This window comes from Exophiala oligosperma, assembly GCF_000835515.1.
Source record: "Exophiala oligosperma strain CBS 72588 unplaced genomic scaffold supercont1.10, whole genome shotgun sequence".
Taxonomy (NCBI): Eukaryota; Fungi; Ascomycota; class Eurotiomycetes; order Chaetothyriales; family Herpotrichiellaceae; genus Exophiala; species Exophiala oligosperma.
In genome coordinates, this window is record NW_015622827.1 from 1083890 (window position 1) to 1100092 (window position 16203).

The following is a 16203-nucleotide window of genomic DNA, read 5'->3' on the forward strand; positions in this document are numbered from 1 at the left end:
CGCCTAGTCTGACTAACTAGTGGTTCGGCTGCCGCTTTAACCAGCCTCGGCTGACTCCCCCAAAGGCGTTCTCCAACAAGATCGCACGGCGTTCATATGCTCGAAACAATTGACAAAGTGAGGCTGGCAATCAGAAGGCAACAGACTAGGCACACTTGGTTGAGACTGTGTGACCTGACAGAATCCTCCCTGAGGAACCAAGATCTCAGTTCAGCGACTGGCATCGTACTGCCTGAATCGCGATCTCAGGCTTATTGTCTTCCCGGCTACCTGCGACTCATCCTGCTTCGATGCGATTCTTTGAAAAGACAGTCTACTCTCCCTCCTAACACTGTTTGTCCATTGATGAAAAGCATTGCAGTGATCTCTTCATATTCCTGAGATTTTCTCTGCGATCAGCCGTCCACCTTAATCCTCTATCTCATTCCGCTAGCACTCCGACGGCAATACCGGCTTCACAGTTGCTTCCCCGCCGATCAAGGTGCAGAGAAAATGGCAGGGCAAAAGGCGAGACGGTTAGCGAAAGAGCTGGCAGACATCCGAGCTGATTCCGAGACCACCGTCTTTGCTGAGACCGTAGGAGACAGCCTTACAAACCTCAGAGGCACCTTCAAAGCCCCATCAGGGACCCCATACGAAGGCGGCAACTATGAAGTTTCTATCAAGATTCCCAATGAGTACCCTTTCAAGCCACCGGTGATGAAATTCGTGACAAAGATCTGGCACCCGAATATCTCCAGTGTAACGGTAAGAAGCGCCCGAGCTGATCCACCTGGCTCAACAGAGAACTAACATGCTTAAAGGGTGCTATTTGCCTTGATACCCTCAGCACAGGCTGGTCCCCTGTCTTGACCATCAAGGCTGCCATGATATCTTTACAATCTCTCCTCAACTCACCAGAACCCAAGGATCCTCAAGATGCGGTCGTCGCCCAACAGATGATCAAGGACCCCAAGGAATTCGAGAGGCAAGCAAAGGCATGGGCAGTGACATATGCTGGGGCACCAAAATCCTTGATCGGTGAAAGCAGTGGAGGATCTACCGCAGAGTCAATCGAAAAAGCTGAGAAGGCAAGCAAAGAGCGTGAAGCAGCTGCAAATATGGCCGTGTATGATGGGTACAACAAAGATCTGATTGACCGATTCGTGCACATGGGATTTGATGTGGAACGCGTAGTAGAGGCATTTAATTATGTTGGTATTGACCGCAATGAGGGACAAGACTATGAACTTGAGGAGGCCTACATGGGTGACATTACCGCCAGACTGCTCGGTGAACCCTGAATATTAAGAGGGTGGGATCGAAGCATTGCTGCATAAAGCGCTGGTGTTCATAGGATTTGGGGCCACTGCACATTTCATCATGGATGTATATCATGACGGTTGATGACCACACGAGACAATGAGAATTCTCAGTTTGAGCGCCTCTGATTCTCCAACGGCCCTGTAGGTGCGATTAAAGCATACTCCGTAACACATTGTCACAGATGCAGCCGCTTGGTGTTAGTGTTGCTGTGGGGTGCAGAATAATAATATCGGCATCAAGTGATCGTCGATATTTGAGCATCATATTATTTTCGAGGTTTTGCTAGAGGCACTTCCATACTATTGTAAAGCGCATCGAATTAACAATACACGACACAACACCAGGTGAATTTTCAATCGAGTCTAGATCATTTGCGATGCTTCGCTCGTGCCCATCATGATCGAAGACGATGGGTACAGATCGTCGTCACAGTATCGACTCTGGTCGTACACAAAGAACAGACTGGCTCAAATACGCCAAAACACTAACGATATTGCCTCAGAGCGTGTCAAAGCCGCATTCCGAAGAGCACAGGCTGCTAAATCATCTCAGAATGGATCAAATGATCCCCTTGAGAACGACGGACAGGGAGAGACTCCCGTAGAAATCCAGACCTTGACAGTCGATGAGGAACTGAAGATAGTCGAATGGGGTTGCTCCAAGATGCAGGATATGGGAGAGGCCATGAATCCACGGATTCCCTCGCACGTCGTGGTATGTCACTACCACGAGACTCCCTCTTTTAAAAACCTCTGGACAAATGCCCATGTGAGCGGATTCTGACCTTTGTATATAGGCCACGGCTATTCAATATCTTCGGCGATTCTACCTCACCAATTCGCCAATGACTTATCATCCCAAACAAATCATCGCATGCGCACTTTATCTTGCAACAAAGGCTGACCACTTCTACATTTCACTTTCGAAATTTGTGGCAGAGCTCGAAGACCTGACAGAAGACAATGTCAAGGCTCCTGAATTTCTACTCCTACAAGGACTCCGCTTCACACTGGATGTACGCCACCCTATGAAAGGTCTGGCTGGAGGCCACATAGAAATGAATGTAATGGCCGAAGAAGGCCTGCTAGGAAATATATCGACATCTACTGGATCAGCGAAGAGGATAGGCCAAGCTGCCGATCGGGCCAAGAAGTTACTGGCCACGGCTGCTCAATTGACGGATGCCTATTTCCTTTACACGCCCAGTCAGATCTGGCTCGCTGCTATGATGGTAGCAGACAAAGAGCTCGTCGAGATATATCTCGAACAAAAACTGTCCCAATTGCAGGCAAATGATCATGGCACTGTCATCAAGGAAAAGATCGTGTCAACAATTGTTGCATGTGCTGCTCTGCTTGAAGCATATCGATCGCCGAATGACGACGCTTCTCAGAGGAAGGAGATGAGACGGATTGGAAAGAAGTTGACGGTCTGCCAGGACCCGGAAAAGCTTGACATTGTCGCAGTTGCGAGGGCAAAGGCTGCTGAGAAGAGAGAGGGGGAAGGCAGCGACACAGAGAAGGCGCTCAAGAAGCGTAAGCTGGAAAGGGAGCGACGGGAAAAGGATGGCGACGTCTTTGGTCCTGAGCTGAAAGACATACAGTCCTGATTCAAGTCGTTCATTGCCCTTGGCTTGGATATCCGGACAACATCAGCGACAAGGTAGCCTTAGTCAGCCACGATTGTTTGATAGAGCCATTCGAGCAGTTTATGAGCCTTTCCAAGCTCATCATCATACGAGTAGTAGTCATGACAGGCATTCTTGAATTCTCACTTTTGCATGTGCTATTTTCTTCGCCACTGTTGAGTCAAGTGGATTTCGGGATCGGCCCAAAAGGGAAATATTAACAGTTGTCGTCTTTCCCCACCCAACATCAAGTTGCATTCAAAACGCTGACGATAGTAAAAGTATTGTGGTCGTAACGAATTCAACGCTCTAGAAGGACTAGAAATAAATAAATATCCTTCCAAAATCCAGAGAAATATCATCTCACTGCCGAAGAGTTCCAAAACACTATCAAGACTGCTTCAAAATATTTCCACAATGGCTGGCGGAAAGTACAACGTGGGCATCATCGGATATGGACTGAGCGCGAAGACCTTCCATATTCCTTTCATCAAGGCGGTCTCCGACTTCAACTTGTACGCGATTGTTCAAAGAAGTCCGAAGCCCAATGACGACGCAAGCAAAGACCATCCAGGTATTAAGCTATATCATTCAGCGGACGATCTTTACAAGGACGATCAAGTTCACGTGGTGATTGTCACGACAAGCCCAGAGTTACATCTGGAGATGGCGAAGGCTGCTCTGCTCGCGAAGAAACATGGTAAGTTTTTCATCCCTCTCTGGACGCGCTCGACTGACTAGATATTGCAGTCGTGGTGGAGAAGCCATTCACTCCCACAGCGGCCGAGGCACAAGAACTCGTCGACACGGCGAAAGCCCAAGGTGTTCTTGTAACAGTGTATCAGAACCGTCGATGGGATTCTGATTTCCTGACGCTCAAAAAGTACATCCAGGACGGCAGCTTGGGCAGGGTCGTCGAATTCGAATCCCATTTTGACCGACATCGTCCTGACCCACCGGCCGATACGTGGAAGGCACATCCGACCCCTGGGAATAGCGCTGTTTACGATCTAGGCACTCACTTAATGGATCAAGTGGTTCACCTTTTTGGTATGCCCCAGCGAGTGACCGGATTTGTGGGTTCGCAAAGAGCAGAAAACCCGACCGGCCTGGAGGACTCTTGCACGGTATTGCTGCACTACCCAGGCATGCTGGCCACGATCAAAGCTGGAGTAGTAAGCCCTGAAGTACAGCAGCTACGCTTCTGGGTTCGCGGCGTGAACGGATCGTTCAAGAAATTTCACTTGGATCCACAGGAAGATCAGTTGAGAAAGCAAGGCTTGGGCCCGGGTGACAAAGGCTACGGCTACGAGCCAGAAGACAGATACGGAACGCTCAATGTCTGCAAGAACGACAAGATTGAAAGTCGGGTCGTGCCAACGGTGGAACCGCCGACGTATGTTGAGTATTATCGAAGACTGGCAGCTACCTTGAATGGCGATGCTGCTCAGATCCCTGTGCCTCCAGAGCAGGCTGTGGGGCTGATTAAGCTTGTTGAGCTTGCTAGAGAGAGTTCGAAGCTGGGAAAGACGATGGAGGTTTAGATCAGTACACAAGATCAAAACGATGTGCTTGTTACGAGTAGATGAACGAGGAGCACTTCTTGGGGTTCGTCTACTTTGCCGTATAGATGTCTACGTAGGGCGGATCCTACGAACCGAGCAACGTACTTTATTTACTCCAACTCGTGGAGAGCCTCTATATTTACTTAAGAATACTCGATATACTCGGTCGACCACGAGTGCGAGGAGTTCGACGTCTGCTTTCTGCACTCATTTTTGTCAATGTACAATGGTTACGCTTTGGCCCTCCATGGCTCCAATGCTTGTAACCAACTTGCTCAGTCATTGACATTTCATACCTGCTGTTGCCAGAAACGCCTCTCATTAAGCCAGGCATTGCGATATGTGAAAAGCCACCCGCCACCTGCACTATGCTGCTCGAATTCCATATGCGCTGCTGGGCTGTCCTCCCAGTGCCAATCAGACGGGTCCCGAAAGACACGAAACAACACAGTCCGGCCAAGGAGGCTGAACACGCCCAAAGTGTTTCTCTCTGGGTCAAAGCTTGATGATCAGCCCGCTGCGCGAAGCCGCCAGTCTCGCCACGGCTTTCATACGATCGCACCTTTAGCTGTTCCCCAAGGTCACAGAGTGCACAACCCGACTGCCAAACCTCCGAATAGACCTCCGCCTCCTCCCCCACCTGCGGCCAATACATCCCTTCCTCCAGCGCCGGTCGTACCTTCTCGTATTGGAGTTTCAACGGGACGACCCGCACTCGGAAATCGAAGAAAGGCAGGGAGTTCTAGTGATGATAAACGACCGGCTCCTCACAATCCCTCCCAGGAGATGCAACGGCAGAAAGATCTAGAAGAAGCCTTTTTCCGATTGCAAGGCCATATAGCAAAGGCGACGCTAAGATTGGAACGGCTTCACCAAGAGCTCGCTGCCTGGAAAGAGCACAATGTCATTGGCCAAGAGTTACACCTTGCGAGGAAAGCTGCACGACAGCAATACATCCAAGATCTAGCTGTTACGAGGGCGAATGATCTGGTGATGCCACTGGACAACCGTCTGAGCAGGATATCTCACAATGTCGACACTCTTCGACGACACTTTGCTGGTGAATGCGAACTAATGCGGACTTACAGACGCCGATTGGTGGCTGACATCGAAGAAACCGTTGCCCAGATGACAGATATGCACCAAGAGGATTCAGTTGATGTCTTGTTGCAAGAATCTGGCCATCTGTTCAGTGATTTGACTCGCCTGGGTCTGTCACCAAGTGATCTGATAGGGATCTGTGAGGGACTGCAAACCCGGGGCCTGTGGGAAATGAATGAAGAAGTGCGATTCTGGAGGGAGTATAGTCCCATGGGTGGCAAGACTCCAAATGTCAAGCTCGCGTTGACCAAGATAATCGACCTGCGCCCCAAGCTGGACATCAATGCAGTGGCGATTTCATTGGAAGTCCACCATCTTCGGAAAATCAGGAGAAACCGCATGAGCTACGAACGCCACCCAGAACTCTTCCAGTATCTCCTCCACGACCTCAAGTTCTACCTTGCCCTAAACCGGATTGCTAACACCGCGAATGCGATTTTCCATGAAGCTCGTAACTTCGGTTTCTGGGTACATTCATCATTTCCTGTCAAAACTAGTAGAAATGTGTTCAGGAAATGGTCTGATCTTCGCTTGTGGCTGCTTATACAAAAGGTTGCCCGGGGCGCTTCAACTCTAAAGGCCCACTATTGGGATCATCTCCGCGGCTTGAAGGTGTTTGCCATTGACTCAACCTCGTCTGACCTACCTCTCCAGCTGGCACGAGTGTCGGACTTTGGACCGTTCACGGTATGCCAACAGAATTTCAACGATATCTTAAAGCTCGTTATCGATTTCAAGGACGAAATGGAAGGATTCAGGAAGTTCAACCCACAATTCAAGGCAGAAGTGGATCAGCGTCCAGCTCTTAATCTTTTCCTTGAAAATCGTGAATGGCAGTGGAAAGCAACACACCATGTGAGGAGCAGATTTTGGCGTGACTTGGAAGCTGCTATTCATTGGAAAGCTGCCGCAGATCTATGCCTGGGCTTTGTCCCGCGACCAGTTAGTCGAAGCCTGATGAGAGTGCCTGAGAATCTTAATTCAGTCGATCGAGGACCGAAGGCAAGCCATGTGCCCGTCGCAGGGTTTATAGATCATCGGTTGCCGCTTTCCGGGTGTCTCTACCCTCAAGGGCCGTCTGTGCCTGTGAAATACATCACCTCGTCTGTGAGGGCCTCTACGGTTATTCAGGATCTTTCCAAGACCAGAGTCATTGCTCTTGACCTGGTCATGAAAGATGCACCCGAAGCGAGAGCTGTATCATCAAGTAAGGGGGCTTCCCGCACCTCACTCACTTCGGCACGCCTCCCAATTGATTTTGTGGTCATGACGACTGAAACTGAAGTGGCAATCTTCCACATTGGATATCTGGGTCCCATGGAAGTCATATCAACCGGGCTGTTCGAGCCGATCCTTGAGAATGAATCTATCCTGAAAGTTGGCTTCAACATCGAGCACCAGAAACGGCTGCTTTCAAAATATCTCTGTCACAGGCTTATCCAATACCATGACCTCCGGCTACAACCTCAACGCCACATCGCGACAGCCCAATCACCTATCGATGCCTCGTGGACCACCAAGGCTTCTGGCGCATATTCACAAAAGTCAGACCTCGCGAAGGGATTGAGAACTGCATACCAGAACCCATCCCTCTTCTTTCACAGTAAGTGCTTGAAACTCTGAGTCGTGACTGATGCTCAGGCTGACACCGACAGATCTGGCTTCAACTGGCTACGCAGCCTTGAAAATGTATGCTGCTGCATGCAGAGCGCGTGACACTGGTGCAGCATCGGCCGCGGAGAGCCAAGGACAGATCCCGTCTCCAAATCTCGGGCCCGTCTTGATTTATGCTGATACCAGTTCGCCTGCGCGCGCGACGTATAGGGAGTTGAATCTTCCATATGTCGAACGTAAGAAGATTTTGCTGGGACTAGCAAGAGGAATGGCGAAGACGATGTATGAAGACACCTTGCACGCGAAAGACCTGCCATGGCTGGCCAAAAGCCTTCCAGCCTCGGTCAGACAGGCATATGTTGAGGAAGACGGTGACCTGCATGCGTATGTACTTTTCACCTCATTCCACGAAAACCTAGAGACTATCGCGGGGTATCTGGAGGTTGATGATGCCGTCTCGAGAATCCTTGTCGCCGCCGAACGATATCAGCTACCTCTGCTTGATATTGATCGGAAATATCTGTCTACCCTGAGGGGCTTTGGCTCTGCGCCAAGCACCGAGAATGAAGTTGCACAGATTCTTAAAATTAGGACAAAGAAGAAATCCCGTAAGCGACGAAGAAGAAAGCCGGGAGGCCTTCCAGACGAATCAGAAGTTGAGATATATGAAGCTCTAGATGAGAAGGCCAGTCTTCCTGAGGAAATGTTTCAGATGGAGGCCGTGCCACCCAAGGTTTCATCAGCAGAGTCCGATGTGTCGAAGGCCCTGACGAAAGAAGTTGAACGGTTGAAGGAGGTGGCACATGGAGGTTCGGATGACGTGAAGATTTCACCGAAAGATAAGAAGGCAGCCCATGCCTCTCCCAAAGAGCGGAAAAAGAGATTATCGGTCATGTCCGACACGAGCCGCGCAATACGGTTCAGCCCTTCCTCGACGACAGTTCTATCGACAAAGAGACGGACGGCAGTCAAGACCACAGTGATGAGCGTGGCGACCGCGAAGTCCGCTTCTCCAGACCTGGCCGAGAACAAAACACCCAGCTCGGTATTGTTTTCACCGTTGTGGACCAAGGCCAAGCACGATGCTCCCCGAGAGTCGCCGGACAAAGGTTTAGAGGCCTCGTCGGCCAACAAGACTGGGGCGCACAAGGTCCGCAAAAGAGCGAGGAAGGCGAGCGGCCAAAGGCACGTGGGCACCAGTACACAGGCGGCGTCTTCCAAAAGATCGACGCGGTGGGACTCTACTTCGACCAAGCAGTCGCAATCTCTGCATCCGCCCTACAAGACGCTGCGGTAGCCTGCCGAGGGGGATGTCTTGGGGGCCGGATAAACATATATGATTTGTACGAACATGGTTGTACGAGCAGAACTTAATGAGGAATCTGGATCTGCCTAATACGATACTGGATGTGTATACCAAAAGAAGTCTCTTTGACGCACGCTATGAGTACTACCCAACGATGCATACTTGGGTAAGGTGTATAGTACACGAAACAATTAGATATGCAAGAAAGATTCGTTCCGATCCCCAAAACAATATGGTTGTCATCATGCATGAGCCCATGCGAATAGCAACGCCAACACAAACAACGGCAACCGCTCAAGACCGTCCCCATCTCCGCCAGAACCTGGTTTCCCTCTTTCCGGAGACGCCACCGTCATCTCTGCCGGCGACGCGCCAATAGTAAACCGGAATGCCGCTCGCCACAAACACCACGACGATGACCGTCTGCAGAGGCTGGGCGATCACCGCGCGGCTGACCAGGAACAAACTCACGCAACAAAAAATGATGGGCGTGGTGATCCACGTGCGATACGGCCGTTCCAGATGGGGCTCCCGGATGCGCAGCACAATCAGCCCCAGCACGGTGAGGAAGTAAAAGGTGTACCCGGCGACGCCGTAAAACGTGATGAGCGTCTTGAACTCGCCCAGACAGACGTACACCATGCACAGAGCCATGTTGAGGAGCATTGCGTTGACGGGCGTGTAGCCCAGGCCGATGGACTCGTCGCCAAAAACCCGGGAGAGGAACTTGCTGAACCAGCTCCGTCGGCGCAGTTTCTTCAGAGGTCTGGGTGTTTCAGAGGCTGACGAGCCGGAGCCAAAGCCGAAACCGATCTTGCCAAACACGGAGGGAATGTAGCCCTCGCGTCCTGCGACGTAGACGAGCCGGCCGGACGTAAAGGTCGTGGCGTTGAGGGCGCCGAAGCACGACGCCGACACGATGAGTGCGAGGATGAGCCCGCCGATCGGACCAAAGACCTTGCTGCCGAATTGGACAGCAACAGTATTGGATTTGTTGATGGTTTCGAGGGGCAGGACAAATATGTAGGATATGTTGGCGAGGAGGTAGCATGCGATCACGGCGGGCATGGCCGTGTGCAGAACACGCGGGAGATCGCGGGAAGGGTTCTTGAATTCGCCCGTCACGTAATTCGTATTGTCCCACCCGTCGTAGGCCCAGAGCCCGGCATACAGTGCCACTGCCCAGTTGGAGATGTCGCTGGAAGTGCCCTCGAACCAGGAATGCGTGCGCCAGTCGTTGTTGGCGGGGCCGTTAAAGGAGAGACCCGTGACTGCCACGATGATGCCGATAACAGTCACCGCGGCGAGGGCGATGAATTTGAGAAACATGAAGAGGTCTCCTATCCTAGCAGCGAAGCGGGTGGACACGCAGTTGAACAGCGTGACGAGCATGAGCGCGAGGAGCGCCGGCACCTTGTTGATCCATGGGTTGATATCCTCGACGTCGGCACCAATCGCGGCTCGAACAATGTACTCGCCCAGGATGATGGCGATGATGGCGGCACTGCCAGGCTTGAGGACAAGTATGGCCGACCAGGTGAAGAGAAACCCAAAGAGCTCACCAAAGATTTTGGCCAGGTAGACCTGAGCGCCGCCGTTAAGGGGGATGGCTCCACCGAGTTCTGCGTAAGACGACGCGCCTGTCCATGCTAGCAGACCAGATATCATCCATACTATGAGCGATGCGCCTGGTGAACCTGCGTGGGAATTGACCTGTGCGGGCGAGGAAAAGATTCCTGAGCCTATGATCAACCCAACCACCAGGGAAAGGCCATTTAGATATGTCAAAGTCTTGTTCTTTTCGAGATTTTGAAGTGCTCCGCGTCGATCAGAGAGCGAAACAGCTGATGGATTCCCTAGCGCTGTATACCCTCCGGCCGTCGACGAGAGTGGAAACAGTGCGGGCGTGAAGTCGAAGGCAGAGGAAACCGAGTATGAACGTCCCCCTCGTAATGCACTGCGGCCTGTCGGGTTCGCGCCATCCAACGGGTCTTCGTTCTCGAGGGATAGTCGGCGAGACGAGGAGATGCCAGAGCGTGAGGAGGTCTCGGATGTGGGCAGGTCATCGGGTTCAGAATCTGCTAACGAGGCAAGTTCGAAGGAATCTCGACCTGGTAATTGTACGGGCTGCTGGATTTCGGAGAAGCCAGGCGGTGGCATGATGGCTGAAGATCGAGATTTAGCGTAATATGAGTATCATTGTGGCGGGTTCCGATGTTGCATGCAAATTTCGAATTGCTCGGAACCCTAGAAATGTCTCAGGCAAGTGGTGGTGTTTGTGTTTTGCTGTTCGCAGCTGGGCCAACACGAGCAAACAGAGTCGAGATGTAAGGCGTTGATGATGCCCAGACACTAAAAACCTTAGCGAGTTGAGATATGCCTGGTTTAGGCTAGCGCGATTCCCGATGACTAAACTATAAGTAATCGAGGCATTTAGTCAGCGGCTCCTCGCGAATCGGACGACGGCAGTGGCGGCGTCTGGTGTTTGCATCGGTGTCTGATCGTCTTCATCTCATTGCCCTGGCAAAATGTTATCCCAGTCTGCTCGCTTTGCTATATGATATCTTGACGTATATTCTTGATGCCGTATTAGTCCTGGTAAAAACAGCATGAGCTCTCCTGACTTGTAACATGCCACTTGAACTGCCAGACCTGCGCTATTTCATCTTTCCCGCTCTCTCATGCAGCCTTAACACACTAACGGAACAGATTTAGCCACGCTGATAAGTCATCATACTTGGCATGGGAGATCCAGATGGCGACTGCTATGTCTTCATGCTATTTCCATCCTCTTTCCACGGAAAACGTAGAAGGAAACCGTCCCGGATGGCTCCATCGGCCGAAGCTGAACAAGTCTAACAAAGAGCCAAATCGTTGATGCCTCGCTCAGCGATTCCAAAGACGGCCTCGGTCGTGCCATGTGCAGCGACCAGGACCCCCTAGCCTAATGGATGACAAAAACGATCTATGGTCACAATCCATGAGAAAGATCATCTACGGGCTATGAAAAATGTAGCCATTAACGCCTGGCTGAAAATCACGAGCAACGTCTTGACTCTGATATATGTAGCGCTCGCACAAGTCAAAGTCGGTTCGGCATGTCACCATTTGGCTAATCAATAAAAGTTCAATTGTCGAAACTATATCAAGTTTGAGCATAGCAAACCTCCGAATTTCCATCTCAAACGATACTAGCCCACTGGAGCGTGGTTGCAGAACTCTTCTTGGCTAGCTGTTGCGAGGCGGGCGCTTTGATGGGACCAGGCGAGGTATACCGTTAATTGAATATCCTCACTACATTGGTGGCTACTGGCCGTGAATGGTGCCCAGGATCATAAGGCATAGCATCATATCGTTGTTTCCCTGCATTCGCCACTCATTTCCCGGTTCATCGATCCTCCTGACCATTCCATCCCCCGTCCACACCTTGTCAACCTCCCGCACCCTATTCAGAATCACCCGACCGAGCTCTATAATCCTGAGCAAATGCCGAGGAGCCCCAAGATTCATTTCGTTCACGAAAATGAACCCGGAACGCCTCTGGACGCTACGCAAATCCGGGCGCTACGGTCACATGTGCGGCAAGTCAACCTGGAGAGACTGCAACAGCGAACTACTCAACGAATGGAGAACTTTCGATCCTTGTCCGTCGACGACTTCTCCCAGAATGGAGAGATCAGACCCGAAAAAAGAAGATTTGTGTCGCGCTCCGAGCCGAGAGATACTCCTACCACCTCGCAAATGACTTCAGAGCCCGATGAGGAGGCTCGAATACATGAGCCGGAGCAGTCTGTAGCAAGTTCTCGACGATACTCGTTCTTGCTTCCAGGAAGACTACACTCAGACTCTAGGCAGGGAGGCCGCCCCGCCTCTAGTATACCAGGTCCCCATCCTTACACATCAGACATCTCGGCAGTCACAGGGCTAGATGAAGCCAGAGTGAATCAATTGCTGACTAGCAGTAAGTTTCCCCCTTGACTAAGGCTGGATATCCCGTGCTGATGTTCTCTAGATGCCTTTCAAATGGCCATTGCCCCTGTGATCACAGCAGAACATGGTGAATGTGACGTGGCAAGTTTGTCAGTGTTCCCTGATCTTCTCGGGAATTCGGCGTTCCTGTTCGCTCTCGTGCATTCCATGGTCCTCTCATCCAACTCTTGGACATCTTCCAATGAGAGTCTTCACCTCAAGGGCCGGGCTATCGAATGTCTTCATGAAGCCTTGCCACGGGACAATACTACTGTACGATCTCTGTCTATCTGCGCTATACTGATGCTTTGTCATGCTGCTGTGAGTTGATGAGCTACTCTTGTGTGATTTTGGCTGATCAGAGAAGTCTCGCTCTGGCGAACATAACGAGTATGCAGCTCACTCGGAAGGACTTTACCGGCTCATGCAAGTATGTAGGTCTAGCGGATCGGCGCTCCCTTCAGATGTCCTCCGCGCAGTATTTTGGTGAGTTGTCAGCGTCGCAGAACTCCACAAATTCTATCTAATGCTAGCGACAGGCACGACCTCACTGGTGCTGGTATCTCTGGAGCACCACGGAGATTTTCCGAGGTAGACTTTCCAAGTCTGTTCGACGCTATCCTGGATCATACTCATCAGGTTCGGCAGGAGTTGCCATTTGGCTTCGTTTCCCATGAAGATGTGATACACCATGACACACTCTTGTGCATCAAGGAGATCATTGGACTCCAGAAAATGGTGGCGATGAACTCGATCCAGCCCGTGGCAGTCGATAACATCCGAGCGTCGATAGTGTCTCGCCTTGTAGTCCTCCCGCAAGCCTCTGAGAACCTAGGACCGGTGTCTGAATGTTGTCGACTAGCAGCATACGTCGTTTGTCATTTGTGCTGCAAGGAAGCCCGTGCCCATGCATATGTCCCCGTCAGTCTCTCCGAAAAATTGGCACAAGTTCTCCACGACACAATCAGGGACGAAGCTTGGAACCTCCGACACGATTTGTTGCTGTGGCTGGTATTTGTGGGTGCATCTGCATCGAGATACCCCGGCGACGCGCTCCTGGCGCCGAATCCGCAATACCAACAGATCATGGAAATAATTCTACAGCTAGCCAACACGTGGGTCAAACGGCGCGAGGGTGATTTGGTTCTTCAGATTGCCAAAGCAGGATTTATGTATTCCGACGACTGGATCGCCCGCCGACATTCAATCCCATCCTGGACAGAGTTGGAACGAACGGTCTCGGAGGCGACATCTTCGGACAAAGAATCGCAGGATCGGTGATACACCGCGCCCAGGTGTCGCAATTTCACTGAAAGGGAAGACCTGGCCTGCCGTATTGGGAAGTGGAACCTAGTGTTTGCCAGCTCGTCAAAGGAGTGGCGGTGGCGATCGGTAGTCCAAGGAGGTAGTTCTCCGATACTACGAGTGCAGAGGGCTCATAAACCAGGCACGAGTCTGCGTCTATGGTATTTCGACTCTCGGGACCTGCACTTGTATGCTCTCCAATGATGGATCACAAACACGCGACTTTCAACGGATGTACTTTGATCGCTTGATGTTCGACCTCAACTGACCATACCGTTTCGAACAAGAGAAAACCATGCAGGACACTTTACGAGACACCAGCCGCTATCTACCCGAAGCCCAATGAAAAAGCCTGGCAGGATGGCGATCGAAGACATTTCTACTGTTGTGTGACTAATTGGGAAGCCATTGTCACATGTTACACGCACTGCAGGTGATTGAATAATGAGATAACAAGTAATGAGCCAGCTTAAAGTGCTGCAGTTGTCATGTGTTTGTCATTTTTTTCCAGCGCTGTTTCCGAGTTATGTCCTGCTGAAGTCGCTCCTTCATGAACTAATATTCATATGTAGCCATACCAAAGGTGCTTTGTCAGCTCATAATCACCGTCGGGAGCAATCGGTCGTCGTCTTCTGTGAGGTCAGGTACCGAGGCCACTGGCACGGATATTTAGTGTGCCATCCTGCCTCGAACCGAACGGGACTAAGAAAGCTTTGCGTTGGTAGCCATCTCGAAACCGGATCGGTCGGTCTCTAACACACAAGGTTGATGCATGAAAGAGGCCGATATGTACACCAGGCTTGAACGTCCTCCCATCTCCGATCGAAGACAGCATTAAAGGCGGTAGGAATAGCCATGGACCGATCGACTGTTTTTGGTGTGGCTTGACTCGAATGCGTACCGAAGCATCGTATACGGCGTGAAGGGCTCACACAGACACATACCAAGAAAAAGGAGAATGGCAAATGCGACACGCTACTTCGGCCTCATGGCATAAATCCTCACCGGCAACAGACCCAAATCTTTTGGGAATCCCGTCTGCAATTGAGTTTTTACAATCTTCAAGCCGGCCTTTTCAAAAGCCGCACGCCAATTCTGATCACTCCGCGTGACCGTGCTGTCCTCTTCGTAATAGGTGTCCGTCCCGAAGGCGTTCGTCGACAGGTTCTCTTTGGCGATGATCCAGCCATCGGCGGCGAGGAGGGGGATCAAACTGGCAAAGTACCTCACTAACGCATCAAAGGAAAGGTGACTGAGGCACCATTGATTCCATATCAGGTCATATTTATGTGGTCGGTCGGCTTTGTTTTTGGTGGGGGTGGGGGTGATTGTTGTGTCGTCGGTTGCGGTTGTTGTTGTTGTTGGTGGTGGTGGTGATGTATCATTCGACGCTTGCCACGAAGGGCTGGTCTCGACGGTCCAGTCTTGCAAGGGAACATTGTACACTCGTCGCAACTGACCCGACTTGACGAGCGGCGAGTCGGATACTGTGAGGACATTTGTGAATTTCTCGATTGGTTCGATGATGTCGATCCGTTCGCAGATCGTGGACAAAAGGTTGAGTGTCACGCGACCTATGCCGGCTCCTGTCTCGAGACATCTCGTGAACGGGTATGTTGTAGTCGTCGTCGTCGTCTTTGTCGCGGGAGGGTACAGTCTTCGTAGTTTGCCCAGAAACGTCCTCGAGAATTGAATGTCGATCCTCGATACTTGTGGGTACCCACCGAGCATGCCGTCCTCGTCGGCCGAGATCTGGTTCCAGTAGGCCAGTTGATCTGCGGTCGAGATCTTCGAGTCGTCCGGATTGGTATCTATTTCCATAATGAAAAGAGGGAGCGATGATGCCCACTTCGAAGATGAAGGTGTCTGAGAAGCCCTGGCAAAACCCCAGAACAACCAGGCCAGTGAATCCTGTCGATCTGAGGTGTCCCGTGATGAGGTACAAGGAATAGTGATATGTACAAGCAAAATCCGTATGTACAAGCCCAAGAACGTTCGTATGTACAAGGAACGGTATTACGACCTTGTAAAGATCGATCTTATCATTGTGACTTGAATGGACAAGGTGATTGTGACCTCGGCAAGAAAAAATGATACTAAGGCTTTACTAGCCCCTGAAAAGGTTCATTGAAAACAAATATACTTCGCCCTACATCATTGTCGTGCGGAACATATAAGCCTCTACTGCAAAGGTGTTTGTTCTCACTAGTTTCTCGCGCATCAAATCCCGCTGACCACCAACTCGGGAATCATTTTCTCCCAGTCCGGGACGGAGTGCATCGAATTCGCGTAAGTATCTCGGCATTCTCAGGTCAACCGCAGCATCATGGAAACCAGTATGTCATTGAGAAAATGTGCGAGACGTCATCCGAGCTTCAGGACCTTTCGTGCCAAAGGATTGATTCAGAGGC

At 51.1% G+C, this 16203-nt stretch overlaps 7 protein-coding genes across 8 annotated transcripts; 5 read left to right on the forward strand and 2 right to left on the reverse strand.

The window, feature by feature from the left end:
* Window positions 1-104: 104 nt before the first annotated feature.
* On the forward strand, window positions 105-1589 carry PV06_09562 (uncharacterized protein). The gene is made up of 2 exons (XM_016411018.1): window positions 105-747; window positions 804-1589. Exons 1-2 carry the CDS (start codon window positions 493-495, stop codon window positions 1281-1283), a joined length of 735 nt encoding a protein of 244 aa, XP_016258825.1. The 5' UTR covers window positions 105-492; the 3' UTR covers window positions 1284-1589.
* Window positions 1582-3073, forward strand: PV06_09563 (uncharacterized protein). The gene is made up of 2 exons (XM_016411019.1): window positions 1582-2019; window positions 2102-3073. The coding sequence occupies exons 1-2, from the start codon at window positions 1702-1704 to the stop codon at window positions 2912-2914; spliced, it is 1131 nt and encodes a 376-aa protein (XP_016258826.1). The 5' UTR covers window positions 1582-1701; the 3' UTR covers window positions 2915-3073.
* A 129-nt stretch (window positions 3074-3202) lies between these two features.
* Window positions 3203-4570, forward strand: PV06_09564 (uncharacterized protein). The gene is made up of 2 exons (XM_016411020.1): window positions 3203-3632; window positions 3683-4570. The coding sequence occupies exons 1-2, from the start codon at window positions 3350-3352 to the stop codon at window positions 4474-4476; spliced, it is 1077 nt and encodes a 358-aa protein (XP_016258827.1). The 5' UTR covers window positions 3203-3349; the 3' UTR covers window positions 4477-4570.
* An 89-nt stretch (window positions 4571-4659) lies between these two features.
* Window positions 4660-8734, forward strand: PV06_09565 (uncharacterized protein). Its single transcript, XM_016411021.1, has 2 exons — window positions 4660-7201; window positions 7254-8734. The coding sequence occupies exons 1-2, from the start codon at window positions 4717-4719 to the stop codon at window positions 8507-8509; spliced, it is 3741 nt and encodes a 1246-aa protein (XP_016258828.1). The 5' UTR covers window positions 4660-4716; the 3' UTR covers window positions 8510-8734.
* PV06_09566 (uncharacterized protein) lies at window positions 8563-10843 on the reverse strand. The gene has a single exon (XM_016411022.1). It carries the CDS (start codon window positions 10676-10678, stop codon window positions 8813-8815), a length of 1866 nt encoding a protein of 621 aa, XP_016258829.1. The 5' UTR covers window positions 10679-10843; the 3' UTR covers window positions 8563-8812.
* A 916-nt stretch (window positions 10844-11759) lies between these two features.
* PV06_09567 lies at window positions 11760-14256 on the forward strand. Of its 2 annotated transcripts, XM_016411024.1 has the most exons (5): window positions 11760-12479; window positions 12531-12808; window positions 12855-12973; window positions 13027-13078; window positions 13136-14256. In XM_016411024.1, exons 1-5 carry the CDS (start codon window positions 12005-12007, stop codon window positions 13766-13768), a joined length of 1557 nt encoding a protein of 518 aa, XP_016258831.1. In that variant the 5' UTR covers window positions 11760-12004; the 3' UTR covers window positions 13769-14256. The 2 variants fall into 2 exon arrangements, with proteins under 2 accessions (XP_016258831.1, XP_016258830.1); XM_016411023.1 differs by having other exon boundaries at window positions 13027-14256.
* A 511-nt stretch (window positions 14257-14767) lies between these two features.
* On the reverse strand, window positions 14768-15613 carry PV06_09568 (uncharacterized protein; the record flags this gene model as incomplete). The annotated part of the gene is made up of 1 exon (XM_016411025.1): window positions 14768-15613. One exon carries the CDS (start codon window positions 15611-15613, stop codon window positions 14768-14770), a length of 846 nt encoding a protein of 281 aa, XP_016258832.1.
* Window positions 15614-16203: the final 590 nt, after the last annotated feature.